This window comes from Nicotiana attenuata, chromosome 10 (genome assembly GCF_001879085.1).
Source record: "Nicotiana attenuata strain UT chromosome 10, NIATTr2, whole genome shotgun sequence".
Taxonomy (NCBI): domain Eukaryota; kingdom Viridiplantae; phylum Streptophyta; class Magnoliopsida; order Solanales; family Solanaceae; genus Nicotiana; species Nicotiana attenuata.
Genome location: NC_031998.1, coordinates 5,301,524 through 5,328,773, shown reverse-complemented (window position 1 = coordinate 5,328,773; position 27,250 = coordinate 5,301,524). Strand labels below are relative to the sequence as shown.

Genomic DNA, 27,250 nt, shown 5'->3' with positions numbered 1-27,250 from the left:
AGCCTGGTCAGGCGAGCTTATCAGGAAAAAGCATGCCCTTTGCCAGCACCGTTGGTCTAGACTCATCCGACATTGCTGTCCGAATTTCGTCAAGATCCCTTGTGAGGGCATCCACATCCGGCATACTTGGAAAATGATCAAGGTAGGGAATATGCCTTGAATGAAACGACACGTGAGACTCGTACACTCTTGGTCTAACGGGAGGTGGAACATGCTTCCTCATCAGCTCAGGTTCGGCATTATCTTCCTCCTCATCATCACCCTCGACAAGGAAGGGTGTGTCATCTCCAAACTCATCGGCATTATTGTCATAATCACTATTATCTTCCCAACTCTGCGCATCAGCCAAATCCCGAGTAAATACGTCGTCTACGGGCAACTGAGTGAGGACAGGACCATCAAGTTGCTCATTTTTACTGCACAAATAACAAAATAATAAGCTACTAAAATTGATAAATACTTTACATATAGCTGTATCACTTCACTTACAAGTCGTAATGTATTGACATTCCATGATGGACATTATCCTGTTGGTGATGACTCCCGGATGGACCACCGTGATCCAACACACCAAAACTACGCATATTCCAACTGGGCGTGGGTTCATAACTTGTAAAATTCATATCTGGACGGTACCCCCTGTGGAATATATGAGTGTTAATACAAATTCAATACAATAAAAATAAACATCGTAACACAAAGGAAAATTGAAGTTTACCAGTCGTCTTGTGGATTATGTAAAGTAGGAGAGAAATTATTTCCTCGCTCCCCGTTCACCCGTGGAGATAAGTTTAGATCCGGCCAAACTCTTTCAGCCGAAGCCTGTTCGGCTAAAACTGCTCCAGAATAACCACCCGATGATTGAGGGTTATCCCTGCTTTGCGCAACCTGATTATTGCGAACGTCTTCATTATTCACGTACATTTCCAACATTTTTATCAAAATAAGTTCCCGGTATTCATCCGGAGTCCCCAAAAAATCTCTCAGAGTTTCATCATCCTTGATGTTAAACTCAGCGTAACAAGCAACCCCTTGCGGAGTCACAGAATACGGATATCTTCCGATTATTTTAAGATTCACTGAACGTTTACTCAACCTCATTTTGTTACATAACAACCATTGTAAGTGGCAACTTAACATGACTCTGTGGAGATAAACTATAGCTCACTGAGTTATTCGCCACCACAACCTCACCCCCCCCCAATATAATGAAACCCTTACTTTTCGCTCTTCAGATATTATGAAAAAAAGCTTGAGAATTTAACAAAAAGAAAAATTTATCAGGGGTTGAGAATATTTCTGAAACGCTTAAGTTGAGAATTTTTGCAAAACCCTTAACGCCTTTAAATAAGGCAATGCCCAATCCGGGGGGGGGGGGGGGGGTTGGTCGAAGTTTTTGAGGTAAAACGCCCTTTTAAAACGCGCTTTACAAATTTGAATTATTGTTATGTCAGTTAAGCGCGGAAGAGTTATTGGTGGGCCGACAAAATATGTATAGCGCCTTTTATTAAGGCGCTATACCCTCCTGTCTTTTTATATTCAGGTATAACGCATTTTACAAAGGCGTTTTATATATAACACCCTTTTAAAGGGCGTTATATATAAATATGTTAATTTTTTTTTTCCACACATTTCCGTCATTTGAGTCCAAAAGAACCACATTTTGGTTCTTGACTCCCCTAAATAGCAGCCCGTGGTTTCACAGTTGTGTTGTATAAAAGCACAAGCGTCGGTCGCTCGTGTGGAGAGGTCAGACTCACACGTGCGAACCCACTCCCACTGTCATTGGCTCACACTGATACCCCCTTTTGGTTCCCATCATCTCACTCTCCATTTTCTCTCTCTAAAAACCATTTGTGTTTCACAATCTCAAATCTACAAACAGCGAAGTATTAGCAAAGCAAAGAGAAGCTTTTAGAGAGAGAGGAAAAAAATCATTCTCTTTCTTTCTCTTCGTTGTGTTTTCTTTTGTTTCTTTCTATTTTTGTACAACACTTCCAACTTTACAGCTCACAACACTTACCTTTTTCTCTCTCTCACACACACTCTCTCTCTTTATGTGTTTTGTGCTGAAATGAGCTAAGGATACTCACTTGTAGATCGAATCTAAGATTGTTTTCACAGGTACTACTGGCTCTGTTTATTTGCTTCGATATTTCTGTTAAATTAATTTTTTAATTTTTTAAAGTTGTACTGTGTGCATCAACAGTTGCACATTCTTCTGGGGTTTGATATTTGTAGGTTCTTTTGTATTTATATTTATTGTGGAATTGGATGTTGTACTGAGTGCTTCAACTGTTGTACATTGTTCTGCTTGCATACTTATAAAAAAGAAAAAAAAGTTTGGCTTCAATTTTTTTCTGGTGAGGAGTTGGAATAGAGCTAATAAAGCTTCAGAATTTAACTTTTATGACACTTCGAAATGTTAATTACGAGTTAGAAGGGTTTTCCTTTGCTGCAAATAAAGGAAGTGATGAATTTAAAGAAGGTAACTGTAATGCACAAGTGTGGATCAGACAACTATTTAGTTTATGAAGTGGCCAACAGCGATAGCTGAATGCATTGCTTTGAGAATTATCTCTGGTTTTGTTACTCCATTTATTTAAAAAATATGTTTTTCCCCTTCATTTCAACTCTTGAAATGTTCCTTGATCATAACAGTATGTTTGTGACTTTGTGTTTCGCCAGGGAGCATTCCTTATCTTTTTCTGCTGGCTTGTCTGTGGTGTCATCAACTTGTCAACTGTATGTCCAAAGGAGGCGCAGTGCAGCTTGGTGTATCAGATGTTTTTTAGTAACATTATTATGCTTGACCAGTGCCGAGATGGGCAGCTTCTATCTGAAATTGCAGGAGCTGTTTCTTTTAAGCATACTGTTATTTTGCATTGTTGTAGAAGTTGCAGAAGCTCTCAGTCCTGATGGTATAGTTATTACTCGTCTTGGGTTCCTGCCTGGGTTGTCCATGTTGTTTATAGTCTAGGTTCTAAGTCGTAATATGATACTCTCTCCGTTTCAATATATGCGACACACTTTCCTTATTAGTCCATTTCCAAAAGAACGACACATTTATAATCTAACTTTAAACTTTCCATGTTACCCATTTTACCCTTAATGATAAGTTTTTATAGGAACACAGATTGAAAGCCCCACAAAAGCTTTATCCTTTAAGCTTTTAAGACCACAAGTTTAAAAGTCTTCCTTTTTTTCTTTGACTCAATGCCAAGCCAAACTACGTCAAATAAAATGGAAGTATGTGAATATCGGAGTGTGTGATAATGTATGGCATACTCGATGAAGATGATATATGATTTCTAGTTCTCTGATTGAGTTTCTTATTCAATGAGTATTACTTTTGAAAATTTCAGTGGAGATTTTGTGAGGCGAATTCCCATTTAAACTTGTTTTACAATGTTCTCCTGGTAATAGAAATAAGATTTTGCCAAGCCTTTAGTTCTTATACGAATAAGTTTGTTTTTCAGTTGTTTAAAAATCGAATGAGCATAGTCAATATGTTATAGAACTAGAAGGTGCCTCATCTTTGACATTGTTACCCATCCCATCTTGTAAGCATTACAGGTAAATCCATAAATGACACAGTTTTCTATGTTTACAGGTCAAGCACTTGTTAATTTTAGGACCGCAATACCAAGTTCAGACGGTGTTCTTACGCATTGGAGACCAGAAGATGCTGATCCATGTGGCTGGAAGGGCGTGAAGTGTGACCTGAAGTCCAAGAGAGTTATATCCTTGTAAGTATCTGCTGAAATATTATTGAAATCATCTGTAATTGTAGATTCTGTCTCGCTATAGGATTTTTGTTATCTTCTAGAACTGATGTTCTTGTTCCGAAAATGAATATAGTGCTGAATTTGAGATTTGGATTTTCTTTATCTTGCTTTTTTACTGCACTTTTGGGTAGGTATCTTGCTTTTGCACTGGGCTGACGTTTTAACAACCATTTGATTGCTATACTTGTCAAATGCTGACCTCATTATCTTCACGCCAGTATTTCTTTTGAATATTTCCACAATGCCATTTTAAATGATTTTTACTTATACAAATTGCCAAAGTTGAATATTTCAAGTAGCCAATTCCTTCCCAAGCCTTCTAACACTGTTTGAACTGTGTACAGCTATTGAAGTTGCAAAGCCTTGTGGAAAAGCTAAAGGATATTTTGTAACTCCATATTTTGTTTTCCTTTACATCATATCAATTAATTCTCTTCAAATCAATTACGGATCATACAAGAAGCCTAGTAGTTTCCCTTTAAAAGAACACCAACTGTCTTGTCAACAGAATAGAGAAGAATGAGTAACCATCATTACGAGTTTGTCAACATATGAGAGAAGTCTATTATTTATATATTTCTTAAAAAAGAAGATCCTTATAATGTTTATTAGGGAAAGTATAGCTTCTGAACTTGAATCTGCGAAATTCAGCTTGGGTTTGGGTAGGTGTTAATTGTTGAATCATCTTTGGGTTCATCTGTTGTACTTGAAAGCAAGTTGTTGCATAGTGTACCTTGTTGAAGCTTGTGGTGGGATAGCAATGTCTTGGTTGAATACACTTGGACCTCTTATTCTTCTCTGTCCAACTTTGGATAGGTGTAGAGGAACCACACCTATCCATCCCGAACTTGGTGGTTAAACTCTACTGTGGTGACGAATACCGTATGGGAGTTCCTACGGAATAATAAAGGTTGGGGTGGCAAATGGGCGGGTTGGGCTTAATTTGGGCGGGTCAAGATGGGTTAGGTCAATAAATGGGTCCTTGCCCAACCCAGCCCAAAGTGTACTTGGGTAAGATGGCTGGGTCAAGATGGGCTAAACAATGGGTCATAGCCCAACCCGCCGAACTCGACCCATGGTTTAGAACTATGCTCATCTTGCATAAACAAAGCCTCTTACCTTTTATACACCTATATATAACAACAACAAAAACAACATACCAGTATTATCCCACACTATGGGGTCTGGGGAGGGTAGTGTGTACGCAGACCTTATCCCTACCTTGAGAGGATAGAGAGGCTGTTTCCAATAGACCCTCGGCTCAAAATATACACCTATGTATAAAAGGTAAATAAATACTATTAATATTTTGAGAATCAAAATATATTTTCTTAAATACAAATTAATATTTAAAATTTGTAAGTTGAAAAATATCTTTTATGTTATTTCTAAATAAGTAAATTTCACCACAACTCATTTGTAAAATTATTCATATTTACATTAAAACTTAAATACCTTGATTCTCATTTTTAAACTTAGATACAAAAACTAATGATGGGGCAACTAAGTAAATTTCTAGATAAGTTGGGTTGAGATCCTTTGTTTTGGGTGAGCTTCATAGGTTGTATTTGGGCTACTTCATGGGTCAGAATGGGCTATAAAAAATGTTGGGTTAACTTGGGCTCAGCCCAAAAAGACCCATGAGCTAAAATGTTTGTAGCCCAACCCATTAATCTCTGGGCAGGTTAGATGGGTTTAGGCTAAAATTACCACCCCTAAATAAAGGAAAAATCATCAATCAACAAGCCCAACATAATCTCAAACAAAATTACTCAAGTTATTGACTAAGTTGGCTCAATGTCATATCATATTCTGTAGTTTCAGTCCACGTGTCTTATCCTGTTGGATGGTATCCTTATTACAGAATTCTGGATTATCTCCAAATGGAGAAGTTATTTTGATTTTATCTTTCAATTTTTCCTTATAAAAAAAGTTATTCTGATTTCTTATAGTGGCTTATTCCGAAGAACCTTCACTTGCTTTCCTTGTGGTTTGACATTATTAATCGTAATGTCGTCTTGCAGATTCTTTTTACCTTTCTCTCGGCTACTTCTGGCCATTTAAGCTGGAAGTTAATACATAATTTTCATGATAATTCTATTTAACTTGCCATTCCTTCTTCTGAAGGAGTTTCATTTGTTTTCGTTGTGCTTTGACATTATTAATTGCAGATTCATTTTACCTCTCTTCTCTGCTACTCTTGCCATTTAAGTAGAAAGTTAATGCATTTTAATTTTCATCAAACTTTCGTTTCACTTGTCATTCCAAATGTTGCTATTTGCATTCGGAAGTTTATCTCATTTGAACTGCTAAAGGTGATTGTTGTCTTGAATCATCCAGGATCCTCTCTAATCACAAGCTAAGTGGACCTATTTCATCAGATATTGGGAAGCTAGACAATTTGCAGATTCTGTATGTTTCCCTTCCTGTTCTCTTATATGTTGATTTTTGTACTTCTACATTAACATGTATGAAAATGCAGGGCTCTTCATGGGAACAACCTCTATGGGAGTATACCCCCTGAATTAGGAAATTGTACAGAGCTGAAATCTTTGTAAGTGAGCAATGTAGCTGTTTGATGTAACCTGCATTTATTTATCATCTATTGAGATTCTGAAGTTTATCACTATTAAGCACTTGGATGAAAAGGAGGATTCCAACTTGTTTTACATGATATACTGCATTTGATAGGCTTGTCTGAAAATTAGATAGGGCCTATTATGAGTCTATGAGAGATTGGGGGTATGTTGAGCTCAAAATATTGAAAGGCAACTGAAAAGGAAAGGACTTGATGCGGCCTGTGTAATAGCTTAATATACTGTTATTTCTTAATATAAGAACTAAATTATACTTAAAATATGTTCTAGGATTGCTCAAAATGACTATTGCGTTTGTTTACTTTGCAATGCTTGAACATCCATGTATAATTAGATGATTAAGGAGTAGCTTCTTTTCCCTTTTTTCTTTTGGTGCACCCATGAAGTTCCTTGTTGTATAGAAGATTGGGTGTCTTTCGTAGAGAACCATAGCTTTTTGTAGGTTTTCTACTTTTTTGGTATACTTCTTGTATATGGGTGCTTTTGTTTTGGCTCATTCATTAATGAAAATTTGCTAACCTGATTTTAAAAAAAATTAGATGGGTGAAATTAAACATATGGACTTCAATCAATAAAAATAATGAGCGCTTTAACTGAAGAAGGCATACAGTTTTCAACAATGCTAGATTATATGGTCTTTGGTATAAGTACTAACCTTGATTTTAAAAATCTGAAGCCATTGTTTCAGTTCTGATATGCTCAGGAAAATTTGAGGGATTATTTCTTTTGGATTTGCATGCATTTTGCTCTAAATCTTTATCAGTATACCGCCGACTAATTTCAGGCACTTCCAATCTCTTTAATGCAGATTTCTGCAGGGCAATTATTTAAGCGGATCGATCCCCGATGAGTTGGGGAACCTATCTAAGCTTGAGAATCTGTAAGCTTCTTTTTCTAAGCATGCGCAAAAACATTAGTCAAATCAACTTTATAAAGTGGGAGCTTGTAAAAAAACCTCTCCTTCATCTATTCTTAATTTCAACATTTTATATTAGTGTTGGAATAGTACTTCATTCCTTTCATTTTATTTGGCACTTTTTATTGGGCTCGGAGTTCAAGCATAAAAGGTACTTTTCGATCTTGTGGTTTTAAACGCGCAATGACATTTATATAAAAGTATGTCATTAAGTAGTTGGGGTGTATTTGAACAGCTAGCTGCGATAGCTCAGCTATTTTTCTGTATTTCCCATTTGGTGATTAAAGAGTGCAACATAAAATGGAATATTTAGATTTGATGAGAAGACATAGCAGGTCAGGCATCTTGTACAAATTGGACATTGAGAACATATGACCATGTCAATTGTGCTTTCTTAATTATTCTCAAGGATATGGCCTGTGGAGATAAGTGGACACATACTGCAGTTATTTTTTGGAGTTTGTGGAATGAAAGGAACCAAAGATGCTTTGATGGAATCTCAACTCCAAATCACACTCTTAAAGCTAATTGTTTGCTCACCCTTTTTAGCTGGGTGAAGTTAACCCCTGTAATTAGCACTGACCACCTTTTGGACTTTGTTAGCTCCTTAGTTATAGTTTAGCACATCCTAAAGGGGCTTACAAACACTTATTTTTCTGTATTTTTGTCTTCTGATTTTGTAACTATTGCATCTACTTGATGCCGTTCTAATGAAATACCTTACTTCATCAAAAAAAATAAGTGGACACATACTACAATTTTTCATCACAAAAGTAGGACTTCAGTTTTGGTCCATGATCTTAGTCTTCGAGGAAAGAAAGGGAAAGGAAACTTAATTTAGCTATCCAAAAAATATCAAGATAAAGAAAAGTATTCCTTTCGCCTTGAGTTTTCATTGTTTTAGAAAGTGCTCAGTTCATAAACTTGTTGCTGGAAATCAATAAACTTACCCTTTACATATCACAATGAAGGTGCTCAGTTTATTGTTGACTTGATTTAGTGTAGATGAGATTTCTGATTGTTCTTTTTATCACTTGGGCACTTCTATTGGACATTATATGTTATGAGCTATCTCAATTAATAATAATCAAACTTAGTTAGTGCTCTAACAGTTTAACCAAATTGATGTAGAGAAGATCACTAATTCTTTTTTTAATCATTTTGGAACTACTATTTATCTGTTGCATATTGTATGTTATGAGCTGTCTCAATTGGCATAAGATAATAGTCGAACTTAGTGCTCCTACAGCATAACCCAATTGATGTTGGTTTATAACTTTGGCAGAGATCTTTCAAGCAACTCGCTCAGCGGAAACATCCCTGCATCTCTCTGGAAGCTGACAAATCTTGCCTCTTTGTGAGTGCCCTAGGACTTATTTAACTTAACTATGAGTCTAGATCTTCTTTTGGTGGGGTGTTGGGCAACTCATATTAATGTTCTCATATAATGTTTACAGCAATGTCTCAACAAATTTTCTGGTTGGGCAAATACCTAGTGATGGGCGCCTTGCCAACTTTGGAAATGAATCGTAAGTCCCAAAGTTCTAAGTTCCTTCATGCTGAGTTGATTTTAATTGTCAAAGCTTCAAGATCTGTTCTTCTTGATCATTCTTTTCCTGATGAAATGCTGCCTTATCATCTATTTAGTAGATACCATAATAGTACCTGTATATACTGTTTTTTATCTTAGTTTTCTAAAGTTTCTAATTCTTTTTATTGGTAAGACCTGTTTAAATACACTCTGCATCGGTTTTTCTTTTGTCTTCAGCTTGTTACTTTTATCAAATACCAGTGTCATGCTTTTTTCCCAACTTTTTGTATTCAAAATACATAGAAGGAAATTGTAGTCAATGGTCAGGTAATCTTGAGGACTTTGGTGTAATTCTCCAGTTCATTCTTCATACATCTGATCCATCATTTCTGAAGGTCCATGACTGACTGGCAAGTGAATAGTAGGGGTAGCATTTAGTGTAGACCTTGTTCTTTATTTCATGTGCACAGAATGACCACCTTGATATGAATTATGGCCTTACAATGGTAATTGACAACTTAAGCACTTTTCACTCTGTTAATAAATCATTTTCCAATTTTTTACTTATGACAGCTTTCTCGGAAATCGTAAATTGTGCGGCCAACAAGTTAATGTGGTCTGCGACGCTGGAGGTCCTACATCATTTTCTCAGCCCCCCATTTCAGGTAAATATTATATGTGAGATGGTTCGTTATAAAATCGTCGTTAGATGTTAAGTTGACTTGCTTGTTACCATTCTCAACCAAAAAAAAAAAAAGATATTAAGTTGACTTCATGTTTTATCTGTCAGAGGCCATAAACCTATATCTACATTGTAAGGATACCTTCTAGTGTTTTTGCTGCTGAAATATCAGAACTCATCTTTCTGTTATTCCTATGTCAAGAAAGCAACACATATCATTACTATTTAACTCTCATCTGCATAACCGTACATTCAAAATAGCAGTTATTCTTTTTTTTTTTTTTAATAATTCAAAATAGCAGTTATTCTTTTTATTTTTATTTTTTATAATTCAAATAGCAGTTATTCCCCTTTAATTTTGAGTTTTATCTAGGTTATATTTTTGTATACCCACTCTCACCTGAAATTGACTGAAATATTTAAGAGAAATTTGCTTAGGAATGTTCTCCTCCCTGTACCAAGACTAAACCTTGTACTTCAAATGGTTGAATCAGATAACTTATATGTGCTTGTAGTATTATGTATGTATATAATGCTTTAAGAGCATTTTGTTGACCGCTTTTTGGTGCAAACTAGTTTGTGTACCAGATGTAATGATATTTTAGACACAATAGATGATTTGCACAACCTTTTATTACGCATGTTGCACTGGCTTAGTGCAAATATTTATATAATATATCATTTACCCATAAAAAAAAACATTATGGCTGTTCTTAATGGTGTGGCCTAGTGGTCAATGAAGTGGGAGGTGAACCACGAGGTCTCAGGTTTAAATCCTAGCTGAGGCAAAAAATACTAGGCGATTTCTTCTAATCTGCCTAAGGTTTGGTGGACAGAGTTACCCGGTACCTGTGCTGGTGGGAGATAGCAGGCTATGTTGCTCGGACTCTCCGGAAATGTTGACGGGTGTGTGTCGGATCCTCCAAAAATAGTATATTTTTGGAGGATCCTACACGGGTGCGGCATCATTTTGGAGAGTCCGCGCAACATAGATAGCAGGTACCCGGTGGAATAGTCGAGGTGCGCACATTGACCCGAACACTTTCATCAATGAAAAAAAAAGAGAGCACATTATAGCTTGATTATTTTTCTTATACCTGTGCTTCAAGCATTAAGCAAGAGTGATTTGTTGAGTGTGTAACTTGATGACATGTTCAGTTGGATCTATATCTCTTCTTTTCCTTCTCTACTCTTCCTAGTTTCCTTTTTTTTTTGTGTGTGTTTCGTGGTAACATCTGATCCGCAATCTTTTCAGCCGAAAGCCAAAATAAGAAGAAGTATTCTGGTCGACTACTCATAAGTGCCTCTGCAACTGTTGGTGCACTGCTACTGGTGGCGCTAATGTGTTTCTGGGGCTGTTTCCTCTACAAGAGACTGGGTAAAAATGACGGCAGAGGCCTCGCAGTGGATGTTGGTGCAGGTCCTGAACCCATGCAGAAATAACTGTTTTGATGTTCTAACTATTTGTTTCGTCCTTTTTAATTCCTTACATCAAATCCTTTTGTTTAGTTATCGAAATTCTTAATCCTTCAGGTGCATCCATTGTGATGTTTCATGGAGATTTGCCTTACTCTTCTAAAGATATCATCAAAAAGTTGGAAGCTTTGAATGAAGAACACATAATTGGTTCTGGGGGATTTGGTACCGTTTACAAGCTTGCAATGGACGATGGCAATGTGTTTGCTTTAAAAAGAATTGTTAAGATGAACGAGGGATTTGATAGATTTTTTGAAAGAGAGCTTGAAATTCTCGGAAGCATTAAACACCGTTATCTGGTAAATTTGCGAGGATATTGCAATTCTCCAACGTCAAAGTTGTTGATATACGACTTCTTATCCGGAGGTAGCTTAGATGAAGTTCTGCATGGTGAGATATTCTTCCGCTGTTAATTATTGCTGCTTATGGTAGGGTGAGGATGTCCACTTATTTTTGAATTTAGCATGTATACTGGGAATTAGTGGAAATATCTTGGAAATTTTGCCTCATTTTTGCTGCGGTCTTGAGTAATCATACAGGAATGCTGTTGGCGTCTAACATGTACCCGCTCTTCATTCTACATTAGGTTATGCTGCTTGATGGCAGTTAAATAGCACTACCACTAGCAATCCAATATATCATTTTGTTATAAGACAATCTAATATATTTTCTCCATAAAATTAGAAATATTGAGTTGAGCTAAAGTAGCAAGTTACCATTTAAATAGTGGAAAGTAGTGGACACTTAGATGATAGAGTCCTGCTCAATTCTGTCAGCCTGTGATAGCTCTGAAACTTGTTTCTGGAGCTTTCTTTGCTATATACTCTTTTTTCAATTTGACAAATATATTCCCAAACTGAAAGGAATAGACAGGGAGAAGCAGTCTTACGTGGAGATAATAGAGTTTAAATTTCATATCATAATGTTGCTATAAAACATTGAATATAGAACTTCAAATGGTGTGGTATTGCCTTCAGAAGGTAGCAAGCTTACAGCTGTAGGTGAGTTGGTATATAAAGAAGGCACAACAAAAAGGGACTCAAGACATGACAATATAGTTGAGGTTAGCTGATTATATACCTTACTAATAAAAAATATAGAGAAATACGTTGCAAGTCTTCAGAAAATAAGGCAAAATGATATGTTAATTGTTACCGTAGTATAGTGGCTTCAAAAGAATGACTCATCACATTAAAAGTAATATGCTAACTCAATGTTAGAGAACGCACTGGAATTTCAACCTCACATTCTTGTTTGAAAATTGGAAACCAACGTGAATACCTGAATGTAAGTGTCAATGACATTCTGCAAATGGTTGTTTTGCGGGTAAAAAGCAAAGAGAAAAATAAAAAAAGATGAATAGCCTAAGCACGATCTTCTGACTTGTTAACTTGCTCTTGCTGTTGAGGATATTCTGTAGTTGCTCTGGCGAATGCTAGGAGTCCTGAATTAAATATTTTTTCCCAGTTATGAAATTCTTTTTTAATGTTTCTATACAGAGAGATCTGAACAACTAGACTGGGATGCACGGTTGACTATTATAATGGGAGCTGCAAAAGGGCTGGCATATTTACATCATGATTGCTCCCCCAGAATAATACACCGAGACATAAAGTCTAGTAACATTTTGCTTGATGGAAATTTTGAGGCTCGGGTATCTGATTTTGGACTGGCCAAGTTGTTGGAGGATGAGGAGTCTCACATCACAACCATTGTGGCTGGCACCTTTGGTTATTTGGCTCCTGGTACACACATGCTTTAACATATATGTTCTTCCTTTAAATTTTGGACACTTGTAAACATTTCATATCTCTAAAGTATGAAAAAATAATTCATGTTTATTGTAATAGTTGGGACCTGCGCGAGTGTTGTCTGGTTTTCCTCTGTTTGTAATCATGTTTCAACTCTTCTTTTAAGTACACAACAGTCAGTGTTTTTCTTCTTTCCATACGTGTTTTCCTTTGTGTCAACTAGAAAATATGAGATCTAGTGTAATAACAGAGGGACTGAGAGGAAAGAAAATTGTTCAATTGTGGAAGCTTCTTATCTTGGTCTTTCGAAGGCACAGTATGAAATCCTTATCCAAAAAAAAAAAGACACAGTATGAAATATTGCTTTTTGATGCAATCAGTGTGTTGATGCATCAGTTTGTATTAAATAAGCTCTTTTTTATTTCCTCCAATAAAAGCAGATGTGTAAGAGCTTGGATCAAAGATTGTTTATTCTTAATGAACCTAGTTCTCTTAGCCATGTTCCGTTGTTTATGCAACGTGTTGGTTTTCCTTTATTTCCAGAGTACATGCAGAGTGGTAGAGCTACAGAAAAGACTGATGTTTATAGTTTTGGAGTTCTGGTTCTTGAAGTAGTAAGTGGGAAGCGGCCCACTGATGCAACATTCATTGAGAAGGGCCTCAACATTGTTGGCTGGGTATGTGATGCCACTAATTTCTTCTTGCCTGAGTTTATTCAAATTTATGCTCTCTTTCTTCTTAGTCCTGACATTCCATTGATTGAGTAGACCAACTTGTAATGTTTAAAACCGAAAATTTTGTGACAATCTATTGTCAAGGTAAATGTTATTTGGAGTTGAAAGATAAATACTTTTGAATTGTTATTTAATAGGCGAAATAGTAGATGGGGTGCCTCCACTTTGATGCAAGTTGTGCAACTGAAACTCATCTTTCTAAAAAAGAAAGGTTCTGAGTACAGGAAAGGAATATGATATGGAGATTAAAAGCTTGAATCATCATGCTACCCATTATTTGAACACTATGAACCCCGCAAATCAGAGATGTAATTTCTCCACATGTATAGAGATTGTAGCTGTTAAACTTAATTCTGGAACTCGCTCTAGTATAGATATTTTGGCTTCAGTGGCTAGACGGGCAGTTGTTGATATGTGAAAGTACATGCGGATGACCAATGAGCATAATGAAATATTGAGGTCAGATATACACTAGATATGATTTATGCAATTAGCTCAAAAAATTGTATGGCAGAGGAAATGAGGGATGGGTTAAGTTTTTCTTTTCCTTAATTTCTTTATAGGTTGGAAGTAGTGCTTGAAGCACATATCTATGATGATGTTGACAAGATAACAAAAATTAAGTCTTCGAAATAAGCAACTATCAGTCTCACATCTTGCGGGTTGCCCAAATGCAAGTGCCGATCAATTTAAAGACTGACTTAATTTGTGTTTTTGGTGCTAATCAAATCATGTTAAATGAAAACCATGTCGGAGCTTCCACTAGATATTGAATTTCCATTTATGTTACGTGTTTCTAGTTTCTGCATATCAAAAGCAAACAAGAAGAGTTGCCTATTGCTGAATGGGCAACGGCCCCCCTCCCCCAAAAGGAAAAAAGGATTACAACTTGAAGTATTCTATCCAAGGCCGGTGGGAATAAACCTGGCTTTCTGAGTTGTCGTATTGATCTTAAATCTTATATCCATAATGCAGTTGAATTTTCTAGCTACTGAGAGTAGACAACGGGAGATAGTTGATCCACATTGTGAACGGGTACAGACTGAAAGCTTGGATGCCCTGCTTTCAGTTGCCACACAATGCATCTCTTCGAATCCTGAGGAGAGGCCCACCATGCACAGAGTTGTACAGATTCTTGAATCTGAAGTCATGACACCTTGCCCCAGTGACTTCTATGATTCAAACTCGGATTGAAGGTTGTAGCTAGAAGTAGAAGAGAACTTAAATGTGGAGTGTGCGTCTGCTGCGTCATGCAACAATACTGAAGAATGGTACCAGCATAGTCTGGGGATCAAGATCTGCAACAATTAGCAGTGTACTCTGTTTATTCATTCTTTCTGCAGATTTTACCACAAGAGAAAAAGGCCCTCTCAAAACCTGAGTTGCCAGATAGTCACTGCGGCATTCAGTGTGCTTAGTTTTATTTTTCAATTATTTTTCTCCCCTGGTTTCAAGCTTTTTCTTACCCCCCCCCCCCCCCTTCCCTCGGTTGTATGGTGTTGTTATGGGCAATCGAATCCCTCTTTTCTTGTTGTATCTTCCCTTTGCCTTTTTTGTAGCCTTTCTTTTGAAAATTTTATTTGTATATGAAATGATTAAATTGATTTGACATCAACCTTGTGCAAGATTGATCTCATCTCATTTTGTATATTGTAATTCACCAGAATAATTGATATATGAGTTGGCTGAAAGTTATGCTTTCTCAGGATACTTTTGTATTTGGTATTCAGGGGGCGGCTCAAAGAGGAGCTAATAAAGCCTTTGCTTTTATTTTGGGGCCTCAAAAATCTAATAGTGAATTTATGATTTTATTATCACTTAGACAATGTCGAATTTGTAGAAAAAGAAATACAAAATCATTGTAAAACTAAAAAAAAGAAAGAAAGATTGCATGTTTTTTTAACAAACTAGTGAAGAAACCGAGATTCTTAAGGCATGAAGAAAACCTCAAATCAGTTGTATAAAATATCTTTAGCTTGACTAAATGAGTCGATATACTCTCCATCATACACACTCATTGTTCTTCTAGATTGAATGGGAAAGGGAAAGAGAAACCAAACTCCAGTTTAATATGTGAGAGAAACTCAAGCTCCTCGTCAACTCTCCTCTGAAAATGTGTGTGTATCGTGGAAGCCCTCACGGTAGAGTTATAAAAGAAGTAACAAAACGAAGTAACCGAAGTCACAGCCAGATTCATTACAAGATAATATACGAATATTTAATTCAATTCTATTGGACATTCCAAGATTTCATAATTATTAAAAAAAAAATGCATCGTTAGAGCACCTTTTTCTAAAGAAATATATTTGGAGATAATTTTGCTTGATAGAAATTGTTATTTGGTACTCTGCTCTACAAAATTTCTTCACAAACAAACTGTGTTTCTGATCGTCCAGATTCATCCAAAACGAAAAGGAAAGAAAAAGCCACCAACACTGCCTTACAATATTCAAATAGAAATCGAGTGATAATCGACTCGCGAGATCTTAACTGTATTGAGGTAGTCGAACGAAATTGACTCAGCAACCAGTTAATATTTTTATTAAAAAGGTTTTTCCTTTTCTCTTTTGTGAAGCTAAATTTATAAATTAGTGAAGAAACTGGACTCACAGAGAAAAAACTTTCTATAGCGAGGAAACAAAAAGACCAGAAAGCCATATGTATGGGCCAAAAATTATCTTTGATATGATTAGACCATATCGGCATTAAGAGGGCCTTCAAGAGCTGCCGCGTGTCACCAGGTTGACTTCGACAAAGGCGTGCCCAAGGTCGAATTGGTCTCACAAGAGATGAAGGGCGAGGTCGAGGAGTCACCGTAGATCAAGGCCGAGGACGAGCACTCACCTTAAACGGAGTAATAACGGCTAGTTTAGGATAAGACACTAAAGAGAATATTCCAGTGGATATTCTCTGTACCTGTACTAGTAGGGTTTTTAGGTACATGTTTCCTTATTACAACAACAACAACTACCCAGTAAGGGTTTTTAGGTACATGTTTCCTTATTACAACAACAACAACAACTACCCAGTAAAATCCCACATAGTGGGGTCTGGGGAGGGTAATGAGTACGCAGACCTTACCCCTTATAAATAGAAAAAGACATAATTATAGGGGACATGAAATATTCACTTGTAAGAGAATAAATTGACATTCTTTGTAGAATCTTGTTTTATTGCACACGTACAAAATATACCTTTTTCTTGGGATTCTTCTCTTCTCCCCTCGATCCAAGAACGATCGGAATATTCAAAGGCTTATCAGTCATTCATCATTGTCAGAAAGAAGATCCGCGGATCTCACCCTTTCACTACTAGAAATCCGCTAAATACCGACCAGAAAAATCGACCAACTTTGGTCGGTTATGGCCAATTACCGACCAAAACACGGCCATATACGCTTGGACGGTATTTTGATGGTCGGAATGGATTACCGACCAATGTTGGTCGAAAATTACCGACCAACGTTGGTCGGTAGCTTAAAACGACCATCTGACTAATTTAAATGATTTACCGACCAACTTTGGTCGAAACATATTTTATTAATTTAAATTCCGACCAAAGTTGGTCGGTGTATTTAATTTATGTTTTTTTATTATTAAAATTAATAAAAACCGACCAACTTTGGTCGGTAATTGAAAAAATATATTTTTTTAAAATAATTAAAATTAAACATTACCGACCAACTTTGGTCGATAACCTCAACAGTGCGGGAAACATACCGACCAAAGTTGGTCGGTAATGTTGAATTCTGGGAATTCATTGTTCATTAACCGACCAACTTTGGTCGGTAATATGCAATTAATTTTTTTTATTAAAGACCGACCAACTTTGGTCGGTAACATGCAATTATTTTTTTTATTTATTAAAAACAGACCAACTTTGGTCGATTTTTTGGGTTTAATTTTGTCATAAAATGCCTGTTTTGGTAGCAACACCACCTGCCGGCATACCAATACCCCCAACAACAACACAACAACAACCAAACATTCAATAAATACTTTAAAACTAATAAATTAAAGTTCAATTGAACATAACAGACCAAAACCAAGTTAAAACTAATTACAACACGTTCAAAACTAGTTCTATTTTTCTAGTTCAAAGTATATAAAAGTCAAGGCGTAACGACCCGACCGGTCGTTTCGAGCAATTGCGTCCGATTCGACAGTTTGAGGTCACGAGCAGCTTCATATTATATGTATCGACTTGCGTGCAAGGTTGGATTCTATTTCCGAATGAATCGGAGTCGAATTGGAAGAAGGAATCTAGTATTGGAAGCTTAAGCGGTGACAGTTTGACCGGAATTTAACTTTTGAGTAAATGGATCTGGAATGAGTTTTGGATAATCTCAGTGGATTCGTATGGTGATTCTGGACTTAGGCGTACGTTCAGATTCAGATTTGGAGGCCCGTAGGGTAGTTTGAGGCATTTCGGCGAAAGTTGGAAAAGTTGAAGTTTGGAAAATGGAGAGGTTTGGCCCATAGTTGAATTTTGTGTTATCGAGGTCGGAATGCAATTCCGAAAGTTGGAATAACTCCATTATGTTATTTGGGACTTGCCTGCAAAATTTGGTATCGTTTGGAGTTGATTTGATATGGTTCGGACGCGTGGTTGCAATTCTAGAAGTTCTTGAGGTTCATAGTGGTTTTCATGCGTTTTGGCATTCGATTCGTGGTTCTAGAAGTTATTTTGACGTTCCGATCGCGCGAGCGAGTTCTTGTTGTGTGTTCAGACTTGTGCGGGTGTTTAGTTTGGAGCCTCGAGGGCTCGGGTGAGTTTCGGAATGGTTTTGGAATAGCTCTCATGAAATTAGATTTTTCTGGTTCTCGTTTCTTCGCATTTGCGATGTTCTGGTCGCAAATGCGGCCATCGCAATTGCAAAGAACCGTTGCATTTGCGATGCCTGGGCAGCTGGGCATTTCGCATTTGCGATGAGGCTGCCGCATTTGCAAAAGCCGACCTTCGCATTTGCGAAGTTTCTGTCGCAAATGCGACCTTAGCAGGGTAATTCCAGGCTTCGCATTTGCGAAGATTTCTTCGCATTTGCGGGTTCGCATTTGCGAATCCAGTGTCGCAAATGCGACATCTCAGCTTGCTAAAAAGCTGAGTATTCCGAGTTTTTGCTCATTTTTCATATTTTTGAACCCTAACTCCGAGAGTGGGCGATTTCGAGAGAAGATTTTCATACCAAATCATTGGGTAAGTGTCTCTAATCAATTTCCAACTATATTTTGTGATTATATCTTAGATTTAAAATTAAATCATGAGAATCTAAGGCACAGTTTGGGGAAAATTGTGAAATCTTTCAAAAATGTAAAATGAGGATTTGAAGAACCAAATGGTATCGGAATTTGATAAATTTTATATGGGTGAACTCGTATCGGAATGGGTATTCGGTTTTGTAAATTTTGTCGGGTTCCGAGATGCGGGCCCGGAGAGTTGACTTTTGTTGACTTTTTGCAAATTGTATAAGAATCATAGTTTTGTTAATTGAAATTGTTTTCTCTTGCATTGGTTGATGTATTCAAGTCGTTTTTGGTTAGATTGAGCCGGGCATTGATGAATTGGTAAAGGAAAAGCTAAATTGAGTATTGAATTGGTCGGATTGAGGTAAGTATCTTGCCTAACCTCGTGTGGGGGACTCCCCCTCAGGAATTGAGTCTTCTATGCTATTTTTAGTCCGTGCATGCGAGGTGAAGAGTGTGTGCTCGGACTTATTTGTGGAAAATTTTCCTTTAGGGTCCTTAGGTCCTCATGTTCATTAAGTGGGAAGTTTTCCGATTTGATTGTGTTTCCTAATTGCTTGTTTTACCTCTAAATGCTCCATACATTGTTGTTAACTTTCCTCTAATTCTTACTTGTTACTTGGCCCTTAATTGCCTTAAAGGAATAATTTTCCCCCTTATTATTTTGTTATTCTTAACTGTGAAATTCCTCTATGACCCCGTGCCTATATGCTATATGTCCAAATTGTTGTGGTTGCCGGTGTAGCTATCACGTGCCTTATATGTCTTGTTGTTTTTGTAAAGTTTGTTGTGCTTCTTGGTTGTTCCGTGATTCTCTTGTTGCCGTGTATTCATACTCTTGGTGGTAGAAATCTTTGTGGTTGGGTCATTGTATTGTTGTTGTTGTTGATTTTAAACTATGTTGGGTTGTTGATATGTTGAGGAGGAATAAGGGAGAATTGATGTTGCCTGGTGGGATCGGGTTGCACGCCGCAACAAGGAGTAATAAGGGTGGACAGGTGGAATCGGGTCGCACGCCTCAACAGGAAGAATAACGGTGATATATATATTTGAGGAGTAATAAGGGTGGACTGGTAGGATCGGGTTGCACGCGCAACAAGGAGTAATAAAGGTGAATGATCATGTTGTTACTGATACGGTGATATATATATATACTGCTTACTCTTATTGTAATTGTTAAGGAGGAATAAGGGAGGATTGGTGGGATCGGTTTGCACGCCGCAACAAATATATAATAGTTACTTTTATTGTAATTGTTAAGGAGGAATAAGGGAGGATTGATGGGATCGGGATGCGCGCCGCATCAATAGATATATGTGTTTATGTATTCCTCTTGACTGTACAAGTTATTCGGTGGTTTTACGCTTCATTTAGGATTTGGTTATAGCTGAATACTGAGAAGACCCTGGTCCATTTGTTTAAGACTTGGACGATTTGTATTTCGGGTTTCACTGAGTTTTGAGGGTCGGTTATTGGCATTGAGTTGTTGACTTGCCGTTGTTCCTTGAATTCTTTCTCTGAAACTATTATTCCGGCGAATTGGTATTTAAAGTAAATTTACTATGTTGAATCATTTCCTCCGATACCGTTAAGTTATTAGTAATATCGTGATTTAAAACAAAGTAATTAGTACTACATTGCTATAAATGACTTTCAAATTTGAACCCACCGTGTATATGTACACACCTTTCAAAAATTACAACTTCTATGAATGTCATGGTCTATATCAAGTAGTTTCTCAATTAAATTTTCTTTAACCCAATGAATCTTACTTAAAAGGAAATTTCTACAAAGTTTTAACTTTATTAAAATCCTATATTAAAGGTAATAGTTCATTCGATGTTGTATTTTATTTAAAAAGGGTATTTTCTTTATTCAAATAATTTCTAAAAATAACTTCATTTTTTCTTCTTGATTTCCTAATTGGTTTAGAAGTCGTAATCTACTTTATGTTATTTAAATGAGACTTCTTGAACACCTTTATTGCATTGGTTATGGACCCTATGTACTGAGTGGCATGAGGATGATGTTGCGTAAAGTGAAATAGAGATATGTGGGCACAAGGTGCCATGCGTACTAAAGGTGTGGAACTTGATATCATGATATGAGATACCGAGGACTGAGATTGGTCGGAACTGTGTATTAGAAATGATGTGATTGATTAAGTTGGCATCGCCTTTTGAGCATATTCTTACTTGTCTGTGTCCTAGTTATGTTGGTGCTAATTTACTTGATTATCGTTCATTACTATCCGTGTTTCCCTTTATTGTCTCTACTGTTTGTAGTTGGATTTCTCCCTGCTATTGATATTACTTTGTTAGTTTTATCTCAATAATTCATTATTATATCCTGTTCAATTGATTTGACTAGTAGGTGTCCTGACTGTTCCTCGTCACTACCCCACCGAGGTTAGTCTTGATACTTACTGGGCACCGCCGTGGTGTGCTCGTACTACTCTTATGTACATTTTTTTGTGTACAGGTCTAGGTGTTTGATCGGTAGTAGTTGTGCGGATCGTCGCGGTGGAGACTCAAGGTAAACCTGCTACTACGTTCGCAGGCCTCAGAGTCACCTTCGTTTGTATTTGCTTTCATTTGTTCCTTCTTGTTCTGGCATGGTGTTGTATTTATTTTGTATAACTACTCTTAGAAAGGTTTATGACTTGTACCACCGATTTTGGGAATTGTAAGTGTTCAGAGTTATATAATTTCAAGTTGGTGAATATTCGTATTATTTCTGTTAGTATTAGGCTTACCTAGTTTAGAGACTAGGTGCCATCACGACTCTTTCGGAGGGATTTTGGGTGGTGACAAGTTGGTATCATAGCTCTAGGTTCATAGGTGCTACGAGTCATAAGCATGTTTAGTAGAGTCTTGCGGATCGGTACAGAGATGTCTGTACTTATCTTCTAGAGGCTACAGAACTGTTAGGAAATTCCACTTCTTTCATTCCTTATCGTGCGATGTTCATTCAGCTTGAAGTATATAACTTATGTTCCTTTACATCCACTCGTGTATGATATTACGCTCTCTGTGTCCGCTATGCGCCAGTGGTTCGTGATGCTACAGACGGGCTACGAGGGAGTCAGGGATGCTCATACATTGTCTCAACGTGTTGTCCAGACTGAAGATACAGAGATATTGAGAGACTATTCAGTTGTTCATGTGGAGGCGCAGCGGTTCCCAGCATCTGGTTGATGAGTGCGAGCTTGAGAAGGTTAATTGGTTGGTTAGTCGTCGAGATTGTGGCGGGGTCACGAGGTGGATATTGATTGAGGATAGTTGGTGGTATTGGAGTACCTTGTGATTTGTGTTGTACGAGCTATGAAGGTTAATTTTGCGGATCATCAGATGTTGTTTTCTATGGCTTCGCGCCAAGTGGAGGAGTCCATTAGCGACATTCAGATTACAGAGTCAGATTTACATCAGCGTTGGTCTGAGGTATGTATATATGTGGCATTGATAGGGTCCCATGTTTTGTGTAGGCTAAGGTCTGAGGTCTTGCACGGGATGAATTTGGGGCTTACGGTATTTCTACGTCATTAATGAATTCATATTTCAGCATCAAGGGGAGTTGGAAGAACAATTTCATATTCACAGAAGGTCTATTCAGCGTGGGTATCGTGGTTGCGGCAGAACTGGGTGCTTCAGAGGTAATGCGGTGGTTTATGAGCTTCTGGGCTATGTGGTTCGTGTTTGGATCATCTGCACTTGGGACTTTGAATGGAATTATTGCATGTCGACTATCCGAAGAAATGGGTCAGCTCCGCGGTGCTGGGTCAGCAGGGCAATGGAAGTAATTGGTCATTTTGAATAAGGGATTCTCTACCGGCATTTATGGCAGTACTCTTAGATTGGACGGGTTATGTGATTCAGTAGAGTTAGGGAGATGCAGACCTAATGGCTTAGTTGTGTGTGGGCGAATTCGGAGGATTCTCGATAAGTTGGCAACGGCTTGAGTGGCCTTCTATTATGGGCATAAGGAAATGTGTTGTGCTTGTGGTTTTCTCCTGCATAAGTGTTAGAAATTAATGGGGTGTTGGCATTTTTGGCTATCATTTGTGAGGATGGTGCATTTCTAGAAAGGAACTTGAGTTTTGGGTTGCGGGTGCGTGGCTAGTGGCATGGTGATTATTGAGTTCTGAGGCTTTCGAGGTTCATGTTTTGCTACACGGCCAGAAATTTTATATGGGTGTTTAGACAACATGATGGAAGGTGAGTGATGTATCATCCATTTGATTTGCGTAGTTGAGTTCGGGTATGGAAATTTTAGTGTTCCTGAGGTTTTGGGACTAGGTGTCCCCATATGTGGACTATTTCCTGTTGGTGGATTGTGAAGAAATGTTGAGAATGGAATAATTAATAGCATGTGTTATCGGTAGGTTGCTGTGGATCTTTTTGAAGAATATTTATCTAATTGGGAATGATCAGGATTTGGTTGGGGACTATTTGGGAGATCAGCGAGAATATGTGTTTCGTATCAGATCAAGTTTGTGCGCTCCTGTGAGGTTGTCATTATGGTTATGTTATCAGGAAGAATGGATAATATTTGTGCCCCTAGCCTATGTTATGTTCTACTCTTTTATGCCGTGTTAGGCGGTGAGGTAGTATGATTATTCCCCACGCATGTTGCAATTCTGTTCAGGCCTTATGGCGATGCGGGCGAGATAGCCCTCGTGATGTTGATTTGCTCATTGCACCTTATATGTGCTTGCTTCTCTCATATTTTATTACTTCTATTCATTGTTCCCATAATTTTACTTGTGCACTCTGCTGTGCTTGATATCAGTATTCATATGATCAGTGAACCCGAGCATTTTGTCTTGATGAGTATTTGGGAGCGGGCTGCGCGCCGCAGCGGATGTTATGTGGGATACCCTTTCCTTGTGTCTATTTGGTGTTCTTTTTTTTCCTCTGTGGAACGAATTGATGAAAACTATATTTTTGTCGTTGCACATGTTACACTAGTAAGGTCATGTCCTCGGGCGGGGCTAGGGGTGGGGTCCAAGGGTGGGAAGGGGGGTAAGAAAGCCTCTAGGTTGAGAATTGGGTCTTGGAACATTGAGACATTGACTGGGAAGTCTATAGAGTTAGCTAAGATTCTTTAGAAGAGGAAGATCAACATAGCGTGTGTTCAGGAGACTAGATGGAAGGGTATTAGGGCACGGTATGTAGACAGGTTTGAACTATGGTACTCAGGGGGCAAGAATGGGGTAGGTATTCTAGTAGACAGGGACCTCAGGGAGCTCGTGGTTGAGGTTAGGAGGGTAAATGATAGGTTGATGAGTATTAAGTTGGTAGTTGGTAGGTTTACTGTAAACGTGATTAGTGCATACGCTCCTCAGGTAGGTTTGAACCAGGAGGTCAAGAAGCAATTTTGGGATGATTTGGACGAGATGGTGTGAAGTATCCCGCACACAGAGAAGTTGTTCATTGGCGGAGATTTCAATGGTCATATTGAGGCTAGTTCTAGGGGTTATGATGATGTGTATGGCGGGTACGATTTTGGGGATAGGAATGAGGGAGGTAATTCACTATTGGAGTTTGATAGAGCTTTTGATTTGGTTATAGCTAACTCGAGTTTCCCGAAGAGGGAAGAGCACCTGGTCACTTTTCGAAATTCAATGGGCAAGACTCAGATTGATTACCATCTCTACAGGAAATGCGATAAAGGTCTGTGCACTGACTGCAAGGTCATCTCGAGTGATCACCTCCCTACTCTGCATAGGATCCTAGTTATGAACCTGGAGATCAAGAGGAGTAGGAGGAAGAGGGCGGGGTGCAGGAAACCTAAGATCAAGTGGGGTAACTTGACCAAGGACAAAGCTCAGGAGTTAGGGGAGAAGTTGTTGGATATGAGGGCCTGGAGTATGGGTGACGCATCTAGTATGTGGTCCATGACTACGGATTGCATTAGGGTAGCTTCTAGAGAGGTCGTAGGGGTCACAAAGGGTTCTCCTAGGGGTCATAAAGGGGACTGGTGGTGGAATGGAGAGGTTCAAGGTAAAGTGGAAGCTAAAAATGCTGCTTATTTGAAGCTAGTAGAGAGTAAAAACGAGGAGGAAAAAAGGACTTATAAAGGCATTGAAGGAGGCAAAGTTAGCAGTTACGACGGCTAAGAACACAATATTTGCTCATTTGTACGAGGAGCTCGAGGGAAAATGCGAAGTTCTCAAGCTTGAGAAATGCGACCCAGGCGTCGTAATTGCGAACCAAGTCTGGGCAGGCCATTCTCGCAGATGCGACACTTTGGTCGCAAATGCGAAAAAGTCAGGAGTCGCAAATGCGACATATCCTTCGCAAATGTGAAGGTAGCAGGATCCTAAAGGGTTCGCAATTGCGAACCCTGGTCGCAATTGCGACATCTGCACCTGCTAAATGAGATTTTAGACGGGATTTTCTTCATTTTTCCAACTCTCTTAAACCCTAAACCTCCTTAGGCGATTTTTCAAAGGCACAAATTTCTCCATATCATTAGTAAGTAATCTCTAACTTATTTTCTTCAATCTATAACATCTTTTTACATGATTTCACTTCAAAATCTAGGGCTTTTTATGGGAAATTGGGTGTTTTTGGGTAGAGGTTAGGATTTTCAAATTTTGGGGATTTGGACCTCAATTTGAGGTCCGATTTCAAAACTAATTGCATAAATGAGTTCGTGAGTGAATGGGTGATCGGGTTTTGGTTCGAACTTTGAGTTTTGACCAAGCGGGCCCGGGGTCGATTTTTGTCTTTTTGGGGAAAACAATGTGAAACCTATTTTCATGCATTAGAATTGGTTTATTTGGCATTTATTGATATCGTAAAGTAAATTGTGACTAGATACAAGCGAATTGGAAGTGGAACCGAGAGGTAAAGCAGTAGTTGAGGCTTAATCTTGTTCGTGGAATCGAGGTAAGTGTTTGGCCTAACCTTAGCTTGAGGGAATAGAAGCTGTGGTCTATTTGCTATGTGTTTGTATCGAGTACGACGTATAGGTGTGGTGACGAGTATATATACATTGGTGTCAAGCATGCCCGTGAGTCTTATACCATTATTGTTGTGACTCTATTATGTATCGATCATGCAAAATTGATGATTACTAATGTTGAACAAAGCTTATGAAAGTTTCTTGGTAATTGGCTATTGTTGAGTATTGACTCAAATTGAAGTTTCATTTTGTAAAGAAATTGTTGAAAGAGATTGGTTATAGCTGAATCCCTTGCCGGGACATTTCGTTGATATTGTTGATTCCCTTGTCGGGATATTATTGTTGATATTGTTGAATCCCTTGCCGGGATATTATTGTTAATATTGTTGATTCCCTTGCCGGGATATATTATTTTCTGTTATTTGGGTGAGGAAGAGTGTAAAGCACGAAGGGTGATGCCGTGCATGATATTGTGAGAGAGTGTAAAGCACGAAGGGTGATGCCGTGCCAAGATTTTGGAGTTAATGCACGAAGGGTGATGCCGTGCCATGATTATGCGAGGTAATGCACGAAGGGTGATGCCGTGCCGTTTCTGTTAATTTATATGGTGAGGACGAGAGTAAAAGCACGAAGGGTGATGCCGTGCACGTGTTACCGTTTCATTATTCTTGTTGATTTATATATGATGTTCATTATGCTTCCTTATTGATGCTTCCTTATTGGTTTACTGTTAGAATCTGATATTTCCTGCAGAATGTCCCCTTCCCACCTTATTTTGTTGATTTCTGATATTATGTTTCTGTTTGTATATGATTTAACTGCATAGGTATATATGATTGTCGTGTCCTAGCCTCGTCACTACTTCGCCGAGGTTAGGCTCGACACTTACTCAGTACATAGGGTCGGTTGTATTGATACTACATTATGCACTCATTTGTGTAGATTTCGATACCGGACCCAATGAGTAGCTGAGGTAGTTGCCTTCAGTCCAGGGAGACCAAGGTAGATCTGCTAGCATCCGCAAAGCCTAGAGTCCCCCTTCCCTGTTTAGCTTTTCTAGTGTCTCTTATCATTCCGAGAACAATTGTACTTTTCTTTCCAGACTTATATTTGTAGTAAAAATCTTTGTCGTTCGTGAATTTGTGACACCAGATTCGTGGGTAGACATGTATTGGAGTATTTGGATTTATTTTAACTCTTCCGCGCTTTTCATTTGTTTAGCTATAGTTACTATTTATAATTGTTTGGGTTGATTGTCAATGTGTAGAACCTTAATAGTTGGCTTGCTTAGCTTTCACGAGTAGGCGCCATCACGACTCCGAGGGTGGAAAATCCGGGTTGTGACAAACCCACACCCCGCTGTTGTTGCTATTTTTATTTTCAGAGCAATCCTCTATATGGAACTTATAACCATTCATTACGTACTTAGACATTGTTGTGACCTGAAGCGCAGGTCCCCAAGATATATCTTTCAAAAATTGATTTACACCATTATTTGGATTATTTACCTACATAGTGTTAAAAAATTCATAAGTTAGCATAACTTACAAACTGTCACGACCCTAACCCCGAACCCGGTTGTGATGGCTCCTCTCCCGAAGACAAGGCCAGCCAGTTCAACCC

At 38.1% G+C, this 27,250-nt stretch overlaps 1 protein-coding gene across 1 annotated transcript; it reads left to right on the top strand.

Moving 5' to 3' along the window:
- On the top strand, positions 1,771-15,183 carry LOC109232945 (LRR receptor-like serine/threonine-protein kinase FEI 1). The gene is made up of 14 exons (XM_019398645.1): positions 1,771-2,124; positions 2,689-2,921; positions 3,614-3,749; positions 6,129-6,200; positions 6,271-6,342; positions 7,194-7,265; positions 8,587-8,658; positions 8,759-8,830; positions 9,406-9,497; positions 10,770-10,934; positions 11,048-11,380; positions 12,490-12,735; positions 13,285-13,418; positions 14,451-15,183. The coding sequence occupies exons 2-14, from the start codon at positions 2,825-2,827 to the stop codon at positions 14,667-14,669; spliced, it is 1,782 nt and encodes a 593-aa protein (XP_019254190.1). The 5' UTR covers positions 1,771-2,124; positions 2,689-2,824; the 3' UTR covers positions 14,670-15,183.